A 25932-nucleotide genomic window follows, 5' to 3' on the forward strand; every position below is an offset into this window, starting at 1 on the left:
TTGAGTCTATTTTGATTTTGCTCCCTCAAATTTTAAACTCATAATTTTAGTTCTTATCATCTGTTTTAAAATGTTAATCTATGATGATGCAACGACATAAAATATGCTAAAGTGTCATTAATGACATTATAGGTGGTCATATTGACTTATCGGATGACATCTAATTGGATTTGTGTGGATAATAGAGTGCACTGCAATGAATAGCTCCTAAAAATGATGAGTGATGGGAAAAAACCCTAAAGAGCTGAGTTTTTTGGACCTTTTCTTTTTTAGCCTTTCTATTATCTACACAAGATCTAACAAGGTATCATCTAATGAGTTTACACTATGCTATTTATGACACTTTAGTAGATATTAAAACTGTTACACTTCTGAAGATTAACGTTTTAAGACAGACTAAATTCCAAGGATTAAAATCATATATTTAAAATGTGAGGGACTAAAATTAAAATAGACCCAAATTTTAAAGACCAAAAATTATATTAACCCTAAATATAAAAATAAAATTACATTGTAGCCCCATTCGCCATCATGTTTGAAATTACTTATGATCACGTTTTATATAAATTAAGACAAAATTCCTCTCACATACTTATCTTATATTACATAAATCACGATTTTTTTTTTTGGTTATTACATAAATCACGATTGAAAAACTATTTATAAATCATTTTAAATGGGTCCTATGACTTCACCCACCGCTCTTGCTTGCCATTTTAACCCGAGATTCAAATTTTATTTTTTTATTTTTGTTAAAAATATCAAAGAGCATAAAGATGTATTGGGCTAATGGGGCCTTTTGAATATACGTCAAACACTGTTAATATTACCGCCAGGCGTTAGCTGGCCATTCCAATTTCCAAATCCAATTATCCAGAGACGAAAGCAATTAGAACAACAAAAATCAGACTCATTTCCTGCTCCAAAATTGTTTTTTGTTTCGTTCTCTTGAATAAAAAAAGGGGAAAAACTTCACAAGGTTTTTTTTTTCCAGCACACAAAACATTTAATTTAATTATAAAATTTGCATTTATAAGAAAATAAAGTTCATAAATTTTAAAATAAAATATCAAAATGTATAATCATTTTATCTCTAAGAATTATACTAAAGTTATTACAAAATTTAAAAAGTAAAAAATTATTAATATGACAAATATCACTCTTATTTTGTGCTGCATTAATAATGCGGCATTTAGATTGAAGTATTACACATGCATTTGATATTATATATGGGAAAATTAATTATTTAATTCTTAAAGTTTAGACCCATCTTCACCTTAGGAGGAGTTTCGATTCCTGTTTTTTAAAAACATCTTTACGCAAATCAAAATAAATTACTTCACATATTTATTTTGTATACCGTAAAATTATTTTTAAAATTATGATTTAGTTTCCATCCAAATATTTTTTTAGTCTTTGGAGTTTGAATCACTTCAACTCAGTCCCCATGTTTCTTGCGTTATGAGCGTTGATATCTCTATTTACAAAATTGCTTCAGTCCTCCTAAAATCACCTCAAGTGCCACTAACAGGGACTAACAGTCTATATTTGCTTATACGGCAGTTGGTTATTACCTCCACATGGATTCTACAACTTTTGTTCTTTGGGGGGGGGGGGGGGAGGCAGTGGTGGGAGAAAGAGACAAGGTCATCAAGGCTTGGAAGAACGTCTTAGGTGAGGAAATTTCTCCATTTCATTCATCGAAAAAGTTCTTTGAGGTTTGGGGGAAAGTGATCGATAGAATCGAGTTCTTTTATGTTCTGTGTTATTTCTCTCAATCTCTGTATAATTTCTCCCCGTCTTCAGTTATAAGAACCCACTCAACGCTATCTTAGGCCCAACACTTGTGTTAAGCTTTGTTAAATCTGTGTGACAGTGAGCTTTTGTAGATTTGATGAGGTTTTTTGTATTAATTTTGTTTTTTGTTTGAGAATTGGTCTACACCCATTCATCGATGAATTCTGGCAAGCATATTAAGGAAAAAACCCAACGCCCAATTAAATTGCTAAATTCTGGTGAGCTCTCACTTTCGTCGATGACAGAGCATAATGAAGGCAGAATGATTTAAACTGCAACAACTAAAGATGGGGGAGAAGTAACAAAAAGATTGAGAGAAATAATGGAGAACATAAATGAACTTGATTCTATCGATCACATTCCCCCAAACGTCGAAGAACTTTTCCGATGAAGGAAATGGAGAAATTTCCTTGCTTCAGATGTTCTTCCAAGTCCTGATGAGATGTCTCTTTCTCCCACTACTGCATTTTCCCCTCCAAATGTTATAGAATACACATGGAACTAATAACTAGCTGCCATATAAGCAAATCTAGACTCTGTTATTCACCGTTGGTGCCACTCGAGATGATTTAAGGAGGACTGGATCGATTTCTTAAAACAGAGATGTCAACGCACATAACGGCAGAAACACGGATTGAGCTGAAGTGATTCGAACTCCAAAAGCTGAGTTGAAGATGGGTCCAACTTTAAGGATTTAATAATTAATTTTCCACACATATATATATATGTAATACATTACGTTTCTTAATTTGAATACATTAAAATGCTACTATATGGGATGCCATATATCAAGCAAAATTCAGAGGCTAAAGCCAAATATTTTGTGAGAAAAATTAGTGATTTATTGATGACATTGTCCTGAATACTCCTGATATAACAAAAATGTGAGTTTACCCTCGTTACCATTTTATGTAAACTGATCAGTTTGACAAATCATTTGTTTTTTTGCCGGGGTTTGACAGATCATTTGTGTTCTTCATTTATAAAATACTACTATTTTATATCTTTTGATTTCTATTTTTAAGTTAAAAAGTAATTTTCACTCAAAGTTAACAACAAGGCCAATGACATTGACAAGTATAACAAAATTCCAACCAAAAAGCTCCAAAGCCGATTAAAAACAACCTTCATCCCATAAACATATTTTCTCGAGACCACTGTGGAATAACTTTCTATACATCAGCTCTGTATTTTATTGATAGAGAACGAATATATATATATATATGAGCAATATGATAGAATAAATCTTCCAATTCAATATTCTAAATCTCTACCATAATCTTGAAAATAAAGACAGATATAATGATAATAATTACAAATCTGATTTAAAAAGTAATAGCAGGGTGTAAACATTCATGACTGGCCCCGTGTGTGTGTATTCGTGCACACAACGACGCAATCGCCTCCTTCGCTCCGATCTTTGATTCCCCTCCGAGAAGCAGATGGCGACTGGAGGCGACAATCCCTATCTGCCCCCAGAGATTATCATCAACATTCTCAAAAGACTTCCTGTTAAATCCCTCCTTCGATTTCGTGCAGTGTGTAAAGATTGGAGAAGTCTCTTGAAATCCCCCATTTTCATCGAGGAGCACTACCACCGCTCTGCTTGCGAAAACCCTCATCTTATCTTCCTTGTGAAACACAAAAGCAGAGATGGGTCCATATTTTTGCTTCGTCATGAGATGGAAACTGTCGAACTTGTTGAGGGAATGCCCGCGATGGCTTCCGTAGGGCCTCCTTTTTGCATCATTGGTTCCAGCAACGGCTTGCTCTGTGTGACACTTTATAGACGTGTGCTTTTGTTGTTGAACCCAGCTACTAGAGAGGTAAGGCAAGTACCCAGATCAACAAACGATGATGAGCACCGTTTATATTTTGGACAGGGATTTGGGTTTAGTCCTGTAGTTAGGGATTACAAGATAGTGACAATGTATTGTCATAGCGATAAAATCTTCCATGTAGACGGAGCGGAAGTGTATTCATTAAGAACGGGATCATGGAAAGAAGTAGAATTCGGAGTTATACGGAGTGTGGAACTTAAATCTGAACCTGTCACTGTTAATGGGGCTATATTTTGGTTGGGATTGGAGACTGAAGATCATCGTCACATGATAGTTTCATTTGACCTAGCAACGGAAGTTTTTACATTGATACCAACGCCTTCTTCAGCGGCTGATCGAATTGTGCTTGGTGCGTACGAGAACAATGCTGCTATGCTTCATCATTACTATGCGCATGAACCTCGTTTTTTGGATTTATGGGTGTTGGAAGAGAGAATAACTGGTGCATATGGGAAGAGTTGGGGCTGGACTAAGAAATATAGTATTGGACCAACTTTACGTCTCTTATATCCAGTATGCTTTTGGAGGAATGAAATATTCTGCCTAAAATTTGATGGTGCGGGACGACATTGTTCGCTCAGTCTCACCACTAATAATGAAGTGAAGGAGTTCCACTTCTCTTTACCTGTTGGTTTTGTGAGTGGAGGATTCTTTTATGCAGAGAGCATCGTGTCGATGTGCGACCCGTATGTTGAATAGCCTTGCTATGAATAATTTGTCACTTTTAAATTCTAGACTTGCTGTGTCTTGACAATTTTGGTGGAAATGTACCCTTTGAACATTTTGGTTTTATTTATAAGACTTGATGATGCCCCTTGGATCTGTTGTCCAGAATAGAGAAATTCAGTTTTATCTGCTTCTAACTTTTTATCTTTCTGCGGTCGTCGGATGTTTGAGTTTTACTTACTGTATGTTTTTATTTTATTTTTAGGCTAAGGCACGTCAAGTGACCCGAGATACTTTTTCAAGTACATCTCTTAAAATATTTTATATTGCATACAGTACTTTGAAATTTTTTTTTTTTCATGTTTATTCACCAAAAAATATTTTAGGGTGTTGACCACATTTAAAAAAATATTTTAGGATGCTAGATGCACAAAAATATATTTCACAGTACTGGAATCATTTGAAAAAATACTTTAAAATACTAGATACTTAACAAAGTAGAAAAAAGAATTTTGAGATGCCGAATACATCTTAACTCTTTGTTTTTTAATCATTGCGCAGGTTTTTTTTTTTTGGAAAAAAATTACAAGAGAGAGCTTTCCATAATCCTCCCACGTTGGTTGGTACGTGTGTGTATATATATTTATATGTCATAAATCAAAATAATTGATAGATCTTGAAACCAGAAACTGACCTGAGCTTGTGAATATTTTTCTTCTTTAGTTGTTGACAGAGCATATTAGCGTCATATAATTCATGTAACGGATTCCACCTAGTGGGATAAAGTTTGTTGTTGTTGTTGATTCTATATTTCTAAAGTTAGCTTGCATTTACCAGTTTTGAACAGTTGTTATGAGATTATGTTTCGATGAGCTATGTGAACAGGACTTATTCCTCCAATAACAACTAAATAACTTTATCAAGATATGTGTATGTACACAGAGAGAGTGAGAATAGTGTGTGAAGATTAAGCCTTAGACTAATTTTGGTGCAAGTGAGAGTGAAGAGTGAAATGGAGCATGACGTGGAAACTTTCCTATATCTGTATGTTCAATTGTGCAGAGAAAGCGTTCTTCCCGTTGGCATCATCTGTTTTGAATGACCAGTCTGTAATTCTTTGCCAGTTCTTCTGCAGCTTGTGGGTTTCCCTCTTCTCCTCCCATTGTCCTCTATCCCCGCATCCAAACAAACCTCCGCAACAAATACCATTATTCACAATCATGAACAAAGCTAGCATTTGTTTATGTCTCCCTTGGCCTTCTTGTTGCATTAGACTGTTACTTGTTCTCTGTTGGTCTCTCTAACCTTCCTGTTTCTACGTATTCTCTTATTTGCTCCTCACAATTAGCCTTCAATGTCTTCTTCTCCTTCTTCCTTAATTCACTCAAATTCACACTTTATGTGATAAACTCTTTTGTCATTTTAATAATCTCCTCCATCCTCCTCGTGTTCCAAACTGATTCCTCTTCAGGATCTACCCAAGTTTCAAAACAGAAGCATGTGATTGGGTTCATATCACAGTTGCTGCTTCAGCTGGGTATGGACTGGTGCTTTCTCTGACAGCTTGCATTCAAGAAAGTTTTCAAAAAGGTAAGTTTCAAGGTATTCTGGACTTGATAATATACCAATCACTAGTGGCAACATTGACAACACTAGTGGGGCCGTTTGCTAGTGGGGAATTTAGATGTTTGAAGGCAGAAATGAAGCAGTGTGGAATGGGAAAGGCATGTACTGAATTTGAGCTTTATTGCTACAACATGGCAAGTTTTTAATGTGGCATATGAGGGTTTGATTCTGGAGGTGTCTTCTTTATCCTCAAATATGATAAGTTTTTTGGGTTTGTCAATTGTACCAATTTTGGCCATAGTATTCTTCCGTGACAAGATGAATGGGTTGAAGGTAGTATCTCTGTTTCTTGCTCTTTGGGGCTTTCTGTCGTACATCTACCAGCAGTACTTGGATGAGACCAATTCGAAGACTCTACACAGAAACAATGATGCTTTATCCAGAGACTCACTCCACGGGGTATCTGGGCAAGTAGAAAACAGGTCACTATGATACTCGGAGTCCAAGAAATTCTCTGAAATAGACACAAAAATATTGAAGCTGCATGTATAAATACTTATCTCACTTTATTGATGTTTTTAAAAGTGCAAATCAAGTTTATCTAAAAATATCTCAAAAGACAATCTACAAATTCTCAATATTGTTGTCATGCGAACCCAAAGACGTAAAAATTCTTAAGTCTCACAGAAGAGGCATTACATGAACATAAACTATCATACACCTAAAAGATCTAAGGAAGTTAAATAATGAAGGGAGAATTAAATTCAGCTGAAATATCAAAATCTAAATTTCAGTTTACACTTTTAACAAATTTTCAATTAGTTCAATAAGTTTAATTATGAATTTATGAATATTATTAAAAGAACTGTAATGCCCCTTCCTAGTTAAAAAAAAAAAAAAACTAAAAGTAAGTATTTGAAATATATTTAATTGGGATTTTCCTTTTATCAGTTTATCTTGGAAACTTTCTTCTATTCATCTTCTTCAATTTTTCATTAAACCCCTTATTAGTCAAAACCTAGTCCCCCAATACGATTCATTTTCTTGATTTGATAGGCTGAACCCTTTCGCAGCCTCTCCTTGTCCAGAGAATCTACCTCTAAATTTTCTTCGAGATAATAATGAGTTTATTAGGTCTATACTTATCTAAAAATTTATATTAAATTATCATAGCATGATGTAAATCTTTATTTTATTTTATTTAAATTGCACAAATATTTTTTTTTGAAATTACATAATTCAAGAATGAAAAATTATTTAATACTTTAAATTTAACTTTAATTTTTAACTATTAATTGAATACTTTGAATCTGGTCTCACACACACACACATACAAATTAATGAAAAGTATATAAAAAAAAAACTTGAAGATAGATTTAAAAAAATGACAATCAAATCCAATTAAAATACCTATCTTCAATTTTACCTTTCAACTGTAGAGAGATGTTCTAGTTCTTTAACAACTTTTAAAAATCTCTAATTAGTCTTCTGATTTAATTAAAAATTTGTTAAAAGTATAAACCTAAAATTTAAATTTTGATATTTTAGTTAGATTTAATTGGAATTCTCTCTAATTTTGAGTTGCTCTCTTCGAAGTACTCAACACTTAAAAGTTTTTTTAAAGGGAAAATGACATTGAGGTCCCACAGAAACAAAAATACAACAAAAAAGTCCCCTGAAATCCCATAATTTTTCTGAAGTCCCAAAGGGACTTAGATGCAATTTTCAGAATCTGGAAATTACCCTCTTGCCCTGGACTTGTTATCAGAAAAAGAGACGGGAGAAGTTCATTTGGTGAGGATTTCCTGCGCAAAATTATTATGGTGAAGCTTCTGTAAATGCGAGGATTTCCATGGGTGAAGAAGATGTTGAAGCTTGACAAATCTTCAGGTGTGGAACTTTCTTTTCTCTCCTCTCCTACCTTTCTTGACAGATTGTGCATTTATTTGGGAATGGGAAATGAAAAAATCGTTTTTGCCTTTGGTATTTCAAAGCTTTTGTTTTTGGTTTAGGATTCAAAAGTTAATGAATGGAAAAGCTGTGTTTTTGGTTGGTGTGTGTTGTGATTTAAGTTGGGTGTGTAGAATGATAATGGATGCTCTGTTTTTGGGTTGTTTTTGGGTGGTTTTTCTCTGTTCTGACGTTAGTTTAGTGGCAAAGGAAGAAAAAGATGAAGGTTAGTGAGGGTAGAAACCCTTAGCACGAAATGGGACTGTGTTGTCAATCAGGCCGCGATTGTTGTCAATGTGTGCTGCTATACTTGTCAATATAGCTCCTTAAGTTGTCAATGACAGTTGTGTGCTTCTTGATGCAGGTTTAAGTTACTGATGGTATTTCAAAGCTTTTGTTTTTGGTTTAGGATTTAGAAGTTAATGAATGGAAAAGCTGTGTTTTTGGTTGGTGTGTGTTGTGATTTAAGTTGGGTGTGTAGAATGATAATGGGTGCTCTGTTTTTGGGTGGTTTTCCTCTGTTCTGACGTTAGTTTAGTGGCAAAGAAAGAAAAAGATGAAGGTTAGTGAGGATAGAAACCCTTAGCACGAAATGGGATTGTGTTGTCAATCAGGCCGCGATTGTTGTCAATGTGTGCCGCTACACTTGTCAATGTAGCTCCTTAAGTTGTCAATGACAGTTGCGTGATTCTTGATGCAGGTTTAAGTTACTGATGGCAAGTGCGTCTGGAAAACATCTATTTTGCTTTGTTCACATAAGGGGAAAGTTTATAAATGATGGAGAAGATACTATGAGATATGTGGGAGGTAGTGTAAGAACAACCAATGTAAAGGAGGGCACAAGTTATGAAGAATTGAAGGAAATTATATCATCAATTGCTGGAAAAGAAAGCAACTCATTTCTTCTGAAATTCTCAGTTGTGCAACCCCTGTGTTTTTTTGGGATGGGTTATGAAATAGGTGTAATTTCATGTATATGAAGGTGTAAATGAAAGTTGACTATGAATTGGCATGTTAGATTCTGCTGTCATTTAAGTTGTCATACCTGCACCCTGTATTGTCATTAGACCTGTTATGACTTATCAATAGAGCACTGTCACTTGTCAATTAATTTGCTGATGTAAGTTGTCAACAATATGAATTCAAGTTACATAACTTGTTTTAGTAACATATGATATTTTCAATCACTCTGTCATATTATATTTTTGGTTATTTGTCATATATAATCATTATTAATGAAGTGTCAATGGTGGCACTGTGACTTGTTAATGGTGGCATAGTGACTTGTCAATCATGTTCTTAAGACTTGTTAATGGCGGCGCTGTGACTTGTCAATGGTGGCACTGTGACTTGTCGTTGGTGGCACTGTGACTTGCCAATAGTGGCACACTGACTTGTCGTTGGTGACACTATGACTTGTCAATCGTGACACACGGACTTGTCATTAGTGGCAATGTGACTTGTCAATGGTGGCACACGGACTTGTCATTGGTGGCAATGCGACTTGTCAATGGTGGCACTGTGACTTGCTAATGGTGGCACACTGAGTGGATTTTGAGCACCACGGTGGATTGTTAAAGTTACAAAATGAGGCTGAATAGTTGATATGCCTTGCTTGGAGTTCAAAGTATTTGTGAAGATTGTATGCTCTGTAGTGGTTACTATATTCTTTTGTGGGGATTTCTATTTCCATATTGATGATTGCGTCTGAAAAAGAGGACGAATAAAGGGCACTTCAATCCCAAACACTTTATCGCAACACAGACTGTGTGTATTTATTTGCTGCTGTTATACTTGTCAATGACTACTCTTATAGTTGTCACTAGCAGCCTGCGTAGTTGTCACTGCATGCTCTGTTAGTTGTCACTGGATGCTGTGTTAGTTGTCACTGGATGTTATGTTAGTTGTTATCACTTGCCCTGTTAGTTGTCACTGGATACTGTGTTAGTTGTCATCACATGCTCTGTTAATTGTCAGTGGATGCTTAGTTGACTAGATGCTCTGTTAGTTGTCACTGCATGCTCTGTTACTTGTGGCACTGTGACTTGTCGTTGGTGGCACTGTGACTTGCCAATAGTGACACACTGACTTGTCGTTGGTGACACTATGACTTGTCAATCATGACACACGGACTTGTCATTGGTGGCAATGTGACTTGTCAATGGTGGCACACGGACTTGTCATTGGTGGCACTGTGACTTGTCAATGGAGCACTGTGACTTGTCACTGGTAGCACTGTGACTTGCCAATAGAACAGAGTGACTTGTTAATTGAACATAACTCTGAGTAACACCTTCTGATTAATTATATTTTAATATAAATATTATTTAACATTACAAATAAATAACACCTTCAGTTGTAAAAATTTTGAATATCAATTGTTAATATCCACATATACATTTGTTATATCACTTGTCATTAACTCATGTTATATTACTTATTAATATTACATAAATTTGTCGATATCAATAAAGATATAAAACAACAAAAATAAAAATGTGAGTTGTCCCCAAGAAATTGGTATCATAACATCTGATAACAAAGATAATAATATTATAAACATAATTTGATCAGTTTGTTACAAAAGGACCTATTGACCATTAAGCTATTGCCACTCATGGCTCACACCCTTAGGTGCCAATCATATCATAACACATCCTGGCATAACAGAACAAAAAATTAATGGACTCCTCTATCTCCTCCTCTTGCTCTTGTTGAAGTCCGATAGCATTGACATCACTTCATCCCTATGTTCATTTTGTGGATGGGTAACCAACCACCACAAACAGCCAACCTTCAACTCTTGCAATTCATCATTGGAGTATCGTGGCATGGTATATTCTGCAGCATCATGAACAGTGTCATCCCACTCTTGTAGCCAAGAGAGGACATGAACTTCACATGAATCACTGCCAAGCAAATTCAATATGTAAGCAGCATGCAATTTTTATTGTGAACAAACACAACATAACACAATCAAACAGAACAACTACACTCACGTATCATTCTGCACATAAACTTTAGCCCATTTCACTTCGTTATCAATTTTGTCCTCATTGGCAAACAACTCTGGCTTAACAGCACGCAACATCGTATGGAAACAGTTCATCTGCAAAAAAAAAAAACCACATAATCAAAAGGTTTTACTAACAACACAGCATCCAATGACAAGAGACAGAGCATATTGTGACAAGTAACACAGCATCCAGTGACAAGGGACAGAGTATCCAGTAACAAAAAACAGCATCCACTAACAACTAACAGAGCATCCACTAAGAAATGATAGAGCATCCAGTGTGAAGTAACAGCATCCAGTGACAAGTAACAGAGCATGCAGTGACAACTAACAGAGCATCTAGTCAACTAAGCATCCACTGACAATTAACAGAGCATGTGATGACAACTAACACAGTATCCAGTGACAACTAACAGGGCAAGTGATAACAACTAACATAACATCCAGTGACAACTAACACAGCATCCAGTGACAACTAACAGAGCATGCAGTGACAACTACGCAGGCTGCTAGTGACAACTATAAGAGTAGTCATTGACAAGTATAACAGCAGCAAATAAATACACACAGTCTGTGTTGCGATAAAGTGTTTGGGATTGAAGTGCCCTTTATTCGTCCTCTTTTTCAGACGCAATCATCAATATGGAAATAGAAATCCCCACAAAAGAATATAGTAACCACTACAGAGCATACAATCTTCACAAATACTTTGAACTCCAAGCAAGGCATATCAACTATTCAGCCTCATTTTTGTAACTTTAACAATCCACCGTGGTGCTCAAAATCCACTCAGTGTGCCACCATTAGCAAGTCACAGTGCCACCATTGACAAGTCGCATTGCCACCAATGACAAGTCCGTGTGCCACCATTGACAAGTCACATTGCCACTAATGACAAGTCCGTGTGTCACGATTGACAAGTCATAGTGTCACCAACGACAAGTCAGTGTGCCACTATTGGCAAGTCACAGTGCCACCATTGACAAGTCACAGCGCCGCCATTAACAAGTCTTAAGAACATGATTGACAAGTCACTATGCCACCATTAACAAGTCACAGTGCCACCATTGACACTTCATTAATAATGATTATATATGACAAATAACCAAAAATATAATATGACAGAGTGATTGAAAATATCATATGTTACTAAAACAAGTTATGTAACTTGAATTCATATTGTTGACAACTTACATCAGCAAATTAATTGACAAGTGACAGTGCTCTATTGATAAGTCATAACAGGTCTAATGACAATACAGGGTGCAGGTATGACAACTTAAATGACAGCAGAATCTAACATGCCAATTCATAGTCAACTTTCATTTACACCTTCATATACATGAAATTACACCTATTTCATAACCCATCCCAAAAAACACAGGGGTTGCACAACTGAGAATTTCAGAAGAAATGAGTTGCTTTCTTTTCCAGCAATTGATGATATAATTTCCTTCAATTCTTCATAACTTGTGCCCTCCTTTACATTGGTTGTTCTTACACTACCTCCCACATATCTCATAGTATTTTCTCCATCATTTATAAACTTTCCCCTTATGTGAACAAAGCAAAATAGATGTTTTCCAGACGCACTTGCCATCAGTAACTTAAACCTGCATCAAGAATCACGCAACTGTCATTGACAACTTAAGGAGCTACATTGACAAGTGTAGCGGCACACATTGACAACAATCGCGGCCTGATTGACAACACAATCCCATTTCGTGCTAAGGGTTTCTATCCTCACTAACCTTCATCTTTTTCTTCCTTTGCCACTAAACTAACGTCAGAACAGAGGAAAACCACCCAAAAACAACCCAAAAACAGAGCACCCATTATCATTCTACACACCCAACTTAAATCACAGCACACACCAACCAAAAACACAGCTTTTCCATTCATTAACTTCTGAATCCTAAACCAAAAACAAAAGCTTTTAAATACCATCAGTAACTTAAACCTGCATCAAGAAGCACGCAACTGTCATTGACAACTTAAGGAGCTACATTGACAAGTATAGCGGCACACATTGACAACAATCGCGGCTTGATTGACAACACAGTCCCATTTCGTGCTAAGGGTTTCTACCCTCACTAACCTTCATCTTTTTCTTCCTTTGCCACTAAACTAACGTCAGAACAGAGGAAAACCACCCAAAAACAGAGCACCCATTATCATTCTACACACCCAACTTAAATCACAACACACACTAACCAAAAACACAGCTTTTCCATTCATTAACTTCTGAATCCTAAACCAAAAACAAAAGCTTTGAAATATCAAAGGCAAAAACGATTTTTTCATTTCCCATTCCCAAATAAATGCACAATCTGTCAAGAAAGGTAGGAGAGAAGAGAAAAGAAAGTTCCACACCTGAAGATTTGTCAAGCTTCAACATCTTCTTCACCCATGGAAATCCTTGCATTTACAGAAGCTTCACCATGATAATTTTGCGCAGGAAATTCTCACCAAATGAACTTCTCCCGTCTCTTTTTCTGATAACAGGTCCAGGGCAAAAGGGTAATTTTCAGATTCTGAAAATTGCATCTAAGTCCCTTTGGGACTTCAGAAAAATTATGGGATTTCAGGGGACCTTTTTGCTGTATTTTTGCTTCTGTGGGACCTCAATGTCATTTTCCCTTTTTTAAATGGCCGCTTAGCTATCTGGTGTATTCTTATATTTTTAGGTCGGCAATTTTATCCCTTTAGCCAAAACTCCTCTCTTGTTAGTTTCACATAAATGGTGAGAGAGAGAGAAGGGGAGAGAGGATGATGATGTGGAAAAATCGGAATGCATACGGCTGCCATGCAAGCAAATTCGGTCAAAGTATCAAGCACATGATTTAATAGTTAAACTTAACATTAATTGATGGTCAGGCATATTTGTTACATATTTGTTACAGAAATAAATTTTCAGACCATATAAGAGCTGAAAAACATTACTAGCTGCTGGTTGCTATTTTATGGATATTTTCAGAATATTTAAAAAACCTTAACCCTTATTTTTAATTAATTATTACTGCTAACAAGGAAAAAGCTCGACATTCCATGAACATAAACTATTATACACCTAAGGAAGTTAAATGAACGATAATTTTACAACAATGAAACAGCAATTTGAATTTTATTAAAAAAAGTGTAATACTACCTCCAGTCCTAATTATAAAATCTTATTTATAAATTATAAACAAAGTCTTATAATTAGGACTAGAAGTAGTATTAATCTACTGCCTCCAATTGTTAATACAAGATCTAATCTACAAATTAGATCTTCTATTAAAAGCTTATGACAACATAAACAATAATTTTCTTATAGAGTTCACACTCCACAGTTGCATATAATTCTTATGCAAGTCATTTGATTGTTATATTACACATATGTCGTGTTTGTATTTATTTATTTTTCCGAGTGAAATTATATATTTATTTTTATTACAACGTAGTTTTTTTATCCATTTATTTTTATCTATATATTTATTATATTTAATGAAGTAAATATTTTTAATTATGTTCTTGATTTCTTGTGGCGAAAAAGTTTAAATTCTCTCTTTGGTTAATATTCTCACTTAAAAATAAACAATTCTTGAATGAAAAATTGAATACAACATATGTAACTATGCATATAATTCACATTCGTTTCCTCTGATGAATTTTTTAAAATTAAATAAAAGTTTTATTGGGGTTATAATATCATAAATGAATCTCATAAAATGTTTCAGTTGTATGAGAATAACGTAGCAAAAAAATCAAATAATCAGATCTAATATAAAGATCCAAGTTTTCAAACCAAAAAAAAAAAAACAAAAGTAAAGATCCTCGTTATTATATTATCAAATCATAATAAAAAATATGTAAATTATATTTATATATATATATATATATATACACCCCCTCTATCCAGAATGAAACTTGCTTATATTCTGGCAAAAGAAGTCACCAATAACTAATTTGATGATGGAATAACAGGAAGCTTGTTGCATCGTTAAAACAGTCTAAAATTTGGTCTGATTTTTATTACTACGCGCAATAAATAGTACCATAAATTTTAAAAATATATACTCTATCTCCTTGTTAAAAATTGAGGAAAAAAGACATATTTGAAATAAAACACTTCATACTGTACAAAATTTTGTAAAATAACTTATATTTAGTAAAACAATTTTTTTTCTAAAACACGGACGCACACAGAGATATATATATATATATATATATAATATTTGTGTGCGAGAAAATAAAAATACGGTGAAAAGTTGAAAAATCCTATTGCACGATATCTCCAAGAAATATTACCCGAAAATGGAGGAACCCAAGAAACATTATTTGTCCTCTCTGTCGTATTTGCACGAGCGGAAGAAAACGAAAATCTACGGTCCCCGATCGGTTAGCGGATCACAAGTGTGTTGATTATAAAGGGTTTTTAAAAAAAAAGCATGTATTCGGGAATTGGATGTGAATTGGATCAATGTATGAGCAATTTCTAAATTGGCGCAAAACCTACACGTCAAGGCTCCTTCCTTAGTCTCGTCTCATATCTCCCCCTAGAGAAATAGTGATGTTATGAAGTTTTTCAAATATACGTTAAAAAGAATAAAGAATAGAGCAAGTAGAGGATGACTGTTTATACCTTTAAAAGCTCTTCAATTATACCACCCATTGTGATGATGCCAATACATTCCTCTGGGAGCAGTTATCATGAGTCGAATCTATCTATATTAACATATGGCAGAAGCTAAATATATCAATCATGGTACTTACCGTGTCCATTGGAAGAACCTTGACTATGTTTCACAACTAAACCCACGTGGGTGTTGTACTCCTCCAAATGATTCATAACGCTATACAGTGGCATATCGGCTTCAAACCTGTCAAAATAGGTGATTTCAAAGCATCATACATCAGAATCTACAGGGGATCAAATGCCTTCTATTAAATACATACCTTGGAAAACCTTGAAATGTCTGATTCAATGATGGATGACCCTTTTTTCCCGCATGTAAATCATCAAAAGTTCTCATACATAAGTCCCTGACCTAAAATAAAGCAGCACAGATTTAGGAAAGTAGAAAGAATATAAGCCAAAGAAAAATAATACTGATCTCATGATCTTGGGACACTAATTGGTAACAAAAGAAACAACTTGTTACCTGAACAAGTCCAACAATTTGGTCAGGTTTCTCAAAATATAGTGGGATTCTGCTATACCCTTTCCTCATTATTAAAGCCATCGTACCCCAGTTAAGTTCTGAATCCAATTTTAAAGAGAAAGTTTCAGCTACGGGGGTCATAGCATCCCAGGCGGTCTTCTCAAACAGTCCCAGCACCCCAGCAATGACTCTTGTTTCCATACGTGTCAGTTGTCCACCTTTATTAGCCTAAATTTAAAAATATCAGACAGAAGATGAGATGGACTTCAATCTCATTCGAGGCACAAAAAGGCTAAAAAAGTGCAGCATGCTTAATCAAGAAAAAAAATATTCTACCTATGCCTCTAGCCCAAAACTTAGAGCACCTCATCATTCTTCTTTGGAAAGGTTTAGGATATAAGACACTTCATATAAGTTATTAGGAAATCACGTACGTCCACTTTTTCAAATCCCAAAGGGAATTTCTTAATTGGAGATGTCTATCTAGAAATGTTCAAGATGATTGAGATCTCTTTTAAAGATTTATTCTGTTATGCCTCTTCATTTGAAAAAGATGATCAAACAATTCCCATTCATCATGGTAATACACAACAAGAAATTCTAGATATTACACATCTTTCTCTTTGATTGTAACCTCAATTTTAGGGATGGCTTTTCATAACTAATCCGACCAACAAAGCAACTAATGCTGAAAGCATACAAGTATGCAAACATAAAGCCGACAAGGTTTCTTTCTGTGAATATCTAATCTCAATGCTAATTCAAATCTGCAAAAGAACTAATGACCAAATCTCCGTTGGCAGCCAGTCGTCAACTAGTAAGAACCAACACATATTTACCCCTTCCCTTGCTGGAATTTGATTGTCTGCCAATAGGAGACAGCTCAGTAATTCGTGTTGCATCTAAGAACTCTATACAATTAATTAATACGAGGATTGAAGGTATTTATAGTTGTAAAGAACAACATTCCTTTAAGACAAAGCTTGTGTGCACAAGGACAAAATCAGGAAGGAATATATATTTAGCTCTCTTCTCTTGTCTGTTAGGCATCCTCGTAAGGAAACAACAATAAGGCTTACAGAGTAGCATGCTACTGTACTATACTATGTATAGAGATACAGATATTTGATATAGGCATATGTTATTTATAAAGCACCCTCATTTAATCTCTAAAAGATTGAAGAATTTGACTTATTTGAGCTCTTTTAGCTGAGTTTTATGCATATTCTATCTCTTGACCATTAAAGGGAATTGTACGAAGAAAATGGAGCTCACAAGAAGATATCCAAAGCCACAAAATACTCCAAGAGAAATTCAGCTGCAAGTACATGAGAAAAAGGAAAATGAACCATGCATATAATAGGAATGGCCTAAGCAAGACATGCACACACACAAAATTGCAGGAAAATCACTGGGCAAATCTCCTTTGGCAGGGAACACGCCATAAGAACAAATTATTAAAATAATGGCTAACTGCCAAAGGAGAAGTTGCCCTATGAATCGTATGCACCGCAGAGGACACGCACAGACACACAACTGCAGACTATCATTATTTATGGTTATGGCTTCATACACAATGGCATATCCTGTGGAATAATCCCTTCTTCTTTAGTGTATGGATTAAATACATTGGTTGTAATTGTAAAACAATTAAAAAAAATCATTAAGTTCTGGTACTGACCTCATCGCCATGCATCTTTATGAAGGCTTTTAACTCTGCTCTGCTGAAAAGGTCTGTTTTCGGATGACCCAGCCCCCAGTCTACAAGCTGAAAGAACACAGATAAATGCAAAGAAGGGAATGAGAATGTTAAGTTTCTTTGCTTACTGTCAATAGACCGACATAATTTTGACTTGTTTATTTCACCTTGCTTATGGGAAAAGCAAATGGCCAGCATATTAGTAGAAGAACACGAACAGTGGGAACGACTTTTGCCCCAATCTTCAGTCCATAGCGAGAACGGGCAGACCGTGGAATAATCTTACACAAATAAAATTAAGCAGATGTTAAAACGCCTGTTATCATCAAGAACATTGCAGAGTTGTGGATGATGAGAAAGATTTCCAGAAAGAAAAAAAGAAAAGAAAATCATACTCACCTCTCCGAACAGAAGAATCAATGCCATTGACACCAAGACGGTGCTCCACCACGTAACTAGATCGCCGAGGAAAGTAGGGAATGCCTCAGCAACCACGAGATTACATATTATCAGAGTACAGTGCAGTAGATTACGCTTTTTGACCAGCGTCAGTATTTCCTCTGTAAACAAATCGACATTAGTTACGAAATCACAGAAACACTAATGTACTAATTTCTTGATAAAAGAGAAGTCAAATGTCAAGGAAGATTGATTAATTTAAACTAGAGGTAAGAGACTTGTACCAGCGTATAACCTATTCCAGATGCTACCAGAGAGAGCAATCACTTCCAGATCCACTTGCCTGAAGGATAACAGGCAAAGTACAAGCGATGATGTTACTGCAGCATAAGCAATCACAATGGAGATAAGGAGAACGAAAATGCTGAAATCAGCTCCACAGCAGTTGATGAATTTCGGATTCGCCATTGGTGAAGAAACTTGAAACAAGTCAGGCAGTCCAGGCAGTCACTAATGGACTATAGGCAATATACACACGACAAGGCGGGAAACGAAAGCAAGGTCGGTAATGTTAATTAAAAAAAATCCACCAAATACTAAATGGTATAATCCTAGGTGCTTCCTTTTCTCCGGAACTTTCGAGACATTTTTAAAAGTTACTAGATTCTAAATATAAAAACTAATTTACTAATTTAAATAGGTTAAAAAAATAAGTTAAATTAGTTATTTGTAATAAATAGGTATTTTCTTTCCTAAAATATTTTTACTAATCAAGTGTATTGACTAAAATTATCATTATTAGAATGACTACCTTGAAAAAATATATATAAATATGAGAGACAAAGTAGATTAAGGCCTTATATTTAGAACCAAAATAAAAGTCAAATAAGATCTTATATTAAGAACAAAAAATAACATTGTTTATTGGGGTGTTCATTCTAGTCGGTCTAATCCTAGTCATTTTGTTCCGTCCCAAAATTTTTTAGGACCGAACAAAATATTTCTATACAGGGTGTCCCATCCTAGTTTTGTCATGATATGTTATCTTTTTTTAATTTTATAAATTTGTTTTAATTATCATTAATATAATAATATTATAATTTGTGTGATTGTGTTGTTTATAAGGTACTGAAAACCGGACCGTTTACTAAACCGGTCGAGACAGTGGGTCAAGGGTTAGTGGGTCAAACCGGGGTCAACCCGGAGTTAGACCGGTATTAATTAAAATAACATATTCTCAAATTTATATTGGTTATTTTAAATAAAAATAGAGTGAAGATATAAAAACAAATGTCAAATAATAATAAACATAATATTTACACATAAAATTAATAATATGTGACTTATTTTGTAATTATAATAATATATATAATATTTGTGTGCTATTAATAATATATATAATACATTAATTATATATAATAAATAATACTCCACTAAATCCTTTCCCAATTTAAATTGTGGTTTCATGTTTTATGTTGATGCCTCATATATCTTTATCTGGGAAATATAAGCCGCATTGCTAGCAATTAATATATTTTTAATATTAATTTAATTTATTTCAAATTTTATTTTGCTCTCTCCGTTATTATTAGGGGTGTGCATGGGCAGGGCTGGGTAGGGCAGGACCTCTGCCCGATGCCCAGCCCGAAAGATATGCGGGCTGTAAAATGCAGCTCGCTGCCCGGCCCTGCCCAGTAGAAGCCCTAGACATTTTGGGCAGGGCTAATGCGGGCTGGGCAGGGCGGGCTTTTCTTGCCCAATGTTACAATTCAAGTCTTGAAATTTAAAATACTACCGTATGTTTTAACAAATATCTATACTCCAGGAATTAAATAATATCCTTATTTTTTTAAAAACAAGACAATAAAAAATTATAATTAAAGCCTTAAAGTTCAAATGATTTGAATCAATCTCCACAATACAAGCTACGTTAACATATTCAATATTCAATTATATTATTAACTTATGATTCAATATAATCTATAGTGTTCTATATGTCACATTCAAATTAGTATAATTTCATGATATATGAAGTAATATCAACATGAAAAAGTTAAAAGACAATTATAGTACATAGCAAAGTAATTTAGAAAAGTTTAAAAAAAGGTGGTATTTCTAAAATAACTAAAACTTTAAAAATGTAGAGTCTTATGGAGCAATTTCCTTTGTATTGAAATATAATATCTTAATATTGCACTATATTTATTATAATTCTAGCAAAAAAATACATATTATAATATAAATAATCACAAATACATATATATATTTTTGGGCAGGGCCGCATGCCGTGCCCGTGGCCCGGCCCTGCCCGTGGCCCGGCCCTGTCCAAAAATGCCTATTTTTTCTTCGGGCCACTTTTTTTTGGGTTGGGCAGGGCGTTTTTTTGGCGGGCATGGGCGGGCAAACCGGGCTTTTGGGCATTATGAACACCCCTAGTTATTATTATTTCCAAAGCATCTCACGTTTTTCGAAGTTTGAATCATTAATCAAATCACATCACTCACTCTGTGAAATTTGAATACTCACCAAGCTTTTCGTTTTGCAATTATTTTCTTTTCTCCTTCCACTTTCTCTCTTTCCTCTTTCTCCATTTGTTTTTTCTCTCGTCTTTTTTCGTTTCAGATGCTCCTCTTCCTTTCTTCGTTTTCATGCCTCCACAATACACACTTCCTCACCTTCGTTTTAGATAAACTCAAAGGAAAGGAAATAGATCAAGGTCAACTGACTTGTAGTTGCAACGGAAAAAAGGTAAACTTGCAGAGCGGGAGGCAGGCAGAGGTCATTTTTTTATTTCTATGTTTCTTCTTCTTCGCTCCATATTCTCCATCTGGTTTATTTTTTCAAGTCACTGGGCTAAGCCGTCCAAACCAGCGGGTTTTCCGATTTAAGCCCGGTTCATGCCGAGTCAGAACAGTTCACACCGGTTTAAAATTTTTCCAGTCTAGATGAAAACCGGATCAGACAAGCGGCCGGTTGGCCGGTTTCCTGCCTGAACCGGCCGGTTCGGTCCGAGTTTGCAAACATTGGTTGTTTATAATTTATAAGCCTTTTTTCAGAAAAAATGACACAAAAATGACACTTGAACTTGAAAATACTAAAATAGTTACTTGAATTTGCAAAATCTCAATTTAATCATAAGTGACCAATTTGGCATTTATAAATTTGCTAAAATGACCATATTGTCCTTCATTTTATTTATTGTTTTTTAAAAAACCTATTGTTAACCACTATACTGAAGTTGTTAATAGTGTTACAAAAGTTGTTAACTGTTATACTGAAGTTGTAAAAATTTTCAAAAAAAAGTAGTTGCTAAAGTTGTAATGCCATTTTTTTGATTTTTTAAGAAAACTTGTTATTAAATGCTATACTGAAGTTGTTAATAGAGTTATGGAACTTGTTAATGACATTATTAAAGTTGTAAAAATGTTACTTTTTGAATTTTCTGGAAAACCTGTTGTTAACTGCTATACTAAAATTATTAATAGCATTACAAAAATTGTAAACTGTTATACTGAAATCGTAAAAATTTTTACAAAAATTGTTTCCAGCCACCAAAGCTCCAGCGAACAATTATCTTCCAGTTGCCAGAGCTCTGGCAACAGCTGCCGCCATTGGAGCTCCAATAACTGGCCGGCCAGTGGAAGCTTTGGTTTTTTAAAAAAATAATAAATAAAATGAAGGGTAATATGGTCATTTCAGCTAATTTATAAATGTCAAATTGGTTATTTGTGACTAAATTAAGATTTTACAAATTCAAATGACCATTTTGGCATTTCTAAGTTCAAGTATTATTTTTGTGTCATTTTTTTTATGGGTTATATGATGTGTTTTAAGGAATATTTTGAGTTTATATATTTTATGTCTAAAAAAGAAATTTTTCTTTATTATTTTTTATTACTGTCAATTTTTTAACCAATTTTTATTTATTTTTGCCGTAATTTTTATTATGAACTTTTATGTTTTAAATGCATTTGGTTTTAAAATAAAAAAATGGGAGAATTAATCTCCCAGTCCTTCTAAAATCTGCGATTTTTTAATCAGGTCCTTCTAGTTTTTTTCTTTTTAATGAAATCCTTTATGTTTGCCCAGTTACATATGTTAGTCCTTCCATCCATAAAACGTAAATATTCCGTTACTTTGAATTGACAGAGGTGATGTGGCGCTAACTAGGCTAATCTTCTTCCCCACCGTCGCTGAATCTCCCAGACAAGGATGCTCTATATTTCCCACCCAGCCCAACCCCACCCTTCTGAAGCAAACACATTCAAAACCCAGCCATGTTCAAATCCAACGACACAACTTTTGCACAATAATTTGGCTCTGAGATTTATAAACAAAAATCTTCATTGATCGCCTTAAGTTTCTCCATCTGAAGCATGCTCAAATTGAAAATAGCAGCAACTGAGGGAAGGCAACTCTTGGTGGTTGGCGAGCCTATGAGAACAATGGCGAAGTGAAGATGTTGATGAGAATCGAACTCGCTGGGTCGAATCCTATAAAATTTCTCTCTCGCCCAAGGTCACACATTCCCGTTATAGCAATTGAGACCTTACGTATAATGCCATTGGCTTTGTTTGGGTGGAAAAGGCTATGCACAGGGACCATGTGCGATCGTGATTTCTTCTCACCAAATAATCTCTTTACAATGGCAATCGATTGTAAGAATTTCTTTTTCCTTGCAAGATCAGAGTGGGTGCAGAAGAAGTATGGGAAAACATCTTTCTTCACGCAGAGAGTCAGCACGAGTGAGGAAGAAGATTAGCCTAATCAGTGCCACCTCACTTCCGTCAATTCAAAGTAACAAAATATTCAGGTTTTATGGATGGAAGGACTAATACATGTAACTGGGCAAACATAAAGGATTTCATTAAAAAGAAAAAAACTAGAAGGACTTGATTCAAAAATAGCTGATTTTAGAAGGACTGGGAGATTAATTCTTCCTAAAAAAATTCAAAGAAATTAGAAAGAATAAATAAACGAGACTTTTTTTTTATTCCAATTATGTCCCATCTCGATCAGGACAGAATGCCATTTGGATGAGATGAGACATGGGAAAGAAAGGTCATCCTATCTAAATTATGAGGACGAGACGAGACTGGGATCGGGTTATCTTGGTCTTATCCTATCTCATCCCATGAATACTCATAATTATTTGTATAAATTATGTATGATTGAAAATAATTTTTGATTATCACAAAAATTTCGCTATATATGATGAGTGATGACTATGAAATAATATTTTTAATATTTTAATCCAAATAATTAATAATATTTTTGTGAAAACCGAACGGCCTAACTATCTCACACCAACCTTTGAAAAAAAAATTAAGAAAACGTTAAGTAAAGGATCTAAAAAAATAATATTTATTAAGGAGGATCAAATTTTAAAATATAAATATAGAAATGCCAAGTGATGCCTAATTAAATTTCCTACCTTCAGCACTAAAAAAGAAAAAAATTTCATACATTCAAATTGGAAAGCCAATGCACTATCCTTAGCTACCCGCAAAAAACCTAGTCACTTCGGTTTTGATCTCTGTTCCAGCATATGCAATGCAATTGGCCTTGCTACCGAGCTTGATTTGTTGTGACATCGACAAACGGTGTAGGAAGTTCTTGTGGGGTGGTTCTGACCAGAACAGAATGACGCGCTAGTGGGATGGGAAAGAGTTTGCATGAAGAAAGAGGAAAGAGGTATGGTTATTAGAAGGGCTCAGATGCAGAATGATGCCTTTATGATGAAACTTTGGTGGTCTCTAATTACAAAAACGTGATGGGCTTTGGGTGAGATTTGTTAGAGAGAAGTGTGATTGTGGTAACAACCTTGTCCCAAATATTAAACAAAGGAGAAAGGGCACTAGAATGCAGCAAGGCATCAAGCAATGCTGGGATAATGTACGGCTCGACATGAAATGGGCATTTGGAAATGGACATAAAGTCAGATTTTGGCTTGACCAGTAGTGCAATGGCCATGAGAGACTTGTAGACGTTGCCACACGCGAAGTGCCTTAAGACCTAAAGAATGTGCGAGTCTCAAAAATGCTAGATGAACAAGGGAATTGGCATTGTGATATGCTTGTCAGATATCTGCCAATCCATGTGGTGTGCAAAGTTGAATCCTATTAGGTTGGGGGAACGAAGGATGAAAAGCCAGGCTAGAAATGAGCCCCAGTAGGAAACTTTACCACCAAATCTGCTTACAATACCATGAGGAATAGAAGCGAGGCGCCACAGAAATGGACATGCATAGAATATGGAAAATTGACGCTCCACAAAGGCATATAATGTTTTTCTAGCTTTGTGCCTAGAATAGTCTTCTTACGATGACAATTGACATGCAAGGGCCATGAGCCTTTCATCATCTTGCACTGTGTGTTATAAGGCAGTAGAGACAACCCTTCATGTACTATAGGAGTGCCATCTCGCAACGGAGGTCTGGAAAAAGAGTTATTCCAGGAGAATATTACCCTACGTTCCTATCAGGTTAGGGCCCAGTAGAGTGGATTGGTTGGAACATACGATAAAAGTTCATAGTAAAAGGTTTGCGACGAGATGTTTGGTTTGCTTTGACGTGCCTCCAGCTTTGGTTAGCAAGGAACACCAAGGTGTTTGATGCCAAGGACACCACGTTCGCGGATATCCTGGCCATGGTTATAGCTTGCACGAGATGGAGGAGAACACATTCTAATAGGATAGGCCTATGATTTTGGAGGGGAGAGTTGGAAGCCCCTGGCCCCAAGTTTATTAAGGTCAATGTGGATGGCGTAGTAGCCAGAGAAGATAGCGTGTCTGCTTGGGGAGTGTTATGAGAAACTCCCTTGGTGAGGTGCTGGGCGGTTTCGTTGTCAACCTTGGCAGGGTTGGCAATTTTGAAGCTGAAGTTTGGAGAGCCATACAGGGCCTTAAAGTGGCATGAGACAAGGCACCTATCACCTAATCCTCAAAACGGACTATCGTGACCTAGTGGAAATGATTGGTGGGGGGAAGGAGACAGACCGGTCCCGAGGGCTTTGATACAATAGATCATGCAGATGTTGAGGAGGGATTGGGAAGTGCTTGTTTCTTGGTGTTGGAGAGAAGCTAACAATGTAGTAGACATATTGGCAAAGGAAGCCCTAAGCTGTGCAATGGGATTTGAGTATTTCTCACAAGCCCTAAATAGCATTACGGAGGCGGCTTGTAGGGACACTGACATTGAGGTGACAACTTAAAGCGCTTGTGCAGTTTGTATCAGAAAAAATAAAAGACTGAAACAAAGTTGGGTATCATCAACATGACTTTATATTCTTTTAAGTGTTAAAGTTTTTTTTGTGAAAGAGTGTTGGTATTAGGGGTGTTCACAGTCCGTCACGGTGAACAGGGACAGGACGAGACTTTTGTTCTATGTCTCGTCCCATCACGGTTCCATCAGTACCGGGACACAACTGGGATGAGTCCTTTTATTTTGGAACTTCTATTTTTTTATTGGGCCTGTCATTGATTAAAATTTCTTCTTTTTTTTTTTTGAGCCTAACAGAAGTGAATCAAAACCTATGATTATTTTAAAATTTGGGCCTTTGATTTAATGGACAATACTTTTAATTTGAAACAAATTGGCCCACTTTTCTGCATAATAAGCCTCTGGAAAAACTAAAAGCGTGAGCAGTCCATCTATATAAATTTCCTGCGATATTTCTTCATTTAATATAATTCCCTTATATGGTCCATTCTTTTTTTTTTGGGGAAACATGTTCAATGACAGTTCCTGGAAGCTACTACCCTACGCCAATTTTAGCCAAAGTACAAAACACAAGATCCAAGCGAGCACAGCGAAGCCGCAAGAAGGATTAAGCTTCTCGCTATGGCAGGGGGAGA

At 35.4% G+C, this 25932-nt stretch overlaps 2 protein-coding genes across 2 annotated transcripts; one reads left to right on the forward strand and one right to left on the reverse strand.

Annotated features, from left to right (window-relative positions):
• Positions 1 to 3239: 3239 nt before the first annotated feature.
• LOC114717045 (F-box protein CPR1-like) lies at positions 3240 to 6362 on the forward strand. Its single transcript, XM_028902115.1, has 3 exons — positions 3240 to 4324; positions 5776 to 5894; positions 6172 to 6362. The coding sequence occupies exons 1-3, from the start codon at positions 3240 to 3242 to the stop codon at positions 6360 to 6362; spliced, it is 1395 nt and encodes a 464-aa protein (XP_028757948.1).
• Positions 6363 to 10512: 4150 nt separating this feature from the next.
• Positions 10513 to 18546, reverse strand: LOC114717046 (DUF21 domain-containing protein At2g14520-like). The gene is made up of 10 exons (XM_028902116.1): positions 18363 to 18546; positions 18079 to 18239; positions 17847 to 17960; positions 17662 to 17748; positions 15981 to 16208; positions 15775 to 15866; positions 15592 to 15698; positions 15461 to 15513; positions 10820 to 10929; positions 10513 to 10729 (listed from the first exon to the last, which is right to left on the reverse strand). Exons 1-10 carry the CDS (start codon positions 18544 to 18546, stop codon positions 10513 to 10515), a joined length of 1353 nt encoding a protein of 450 aa, XP_028757949.1.
• Positions 18547 to 25932: the final 7386 nt, after the last annotated feature.

Source organism: Neltuma alba, unplaced genomic scaffold (assembly GCF_004799145.2).
Source record: "Neltuma alba isolate B1F8T4 unplaced genomic scaffold, ASM479914v2 tig00011705_pilon, whole genome shotgun sequence".
NCBI lineage: Eukaryota > Viridiplantae > Streptophyta > Magnoliopsida > Fabales > Fabaceae > Neltuma > Neltuma alba.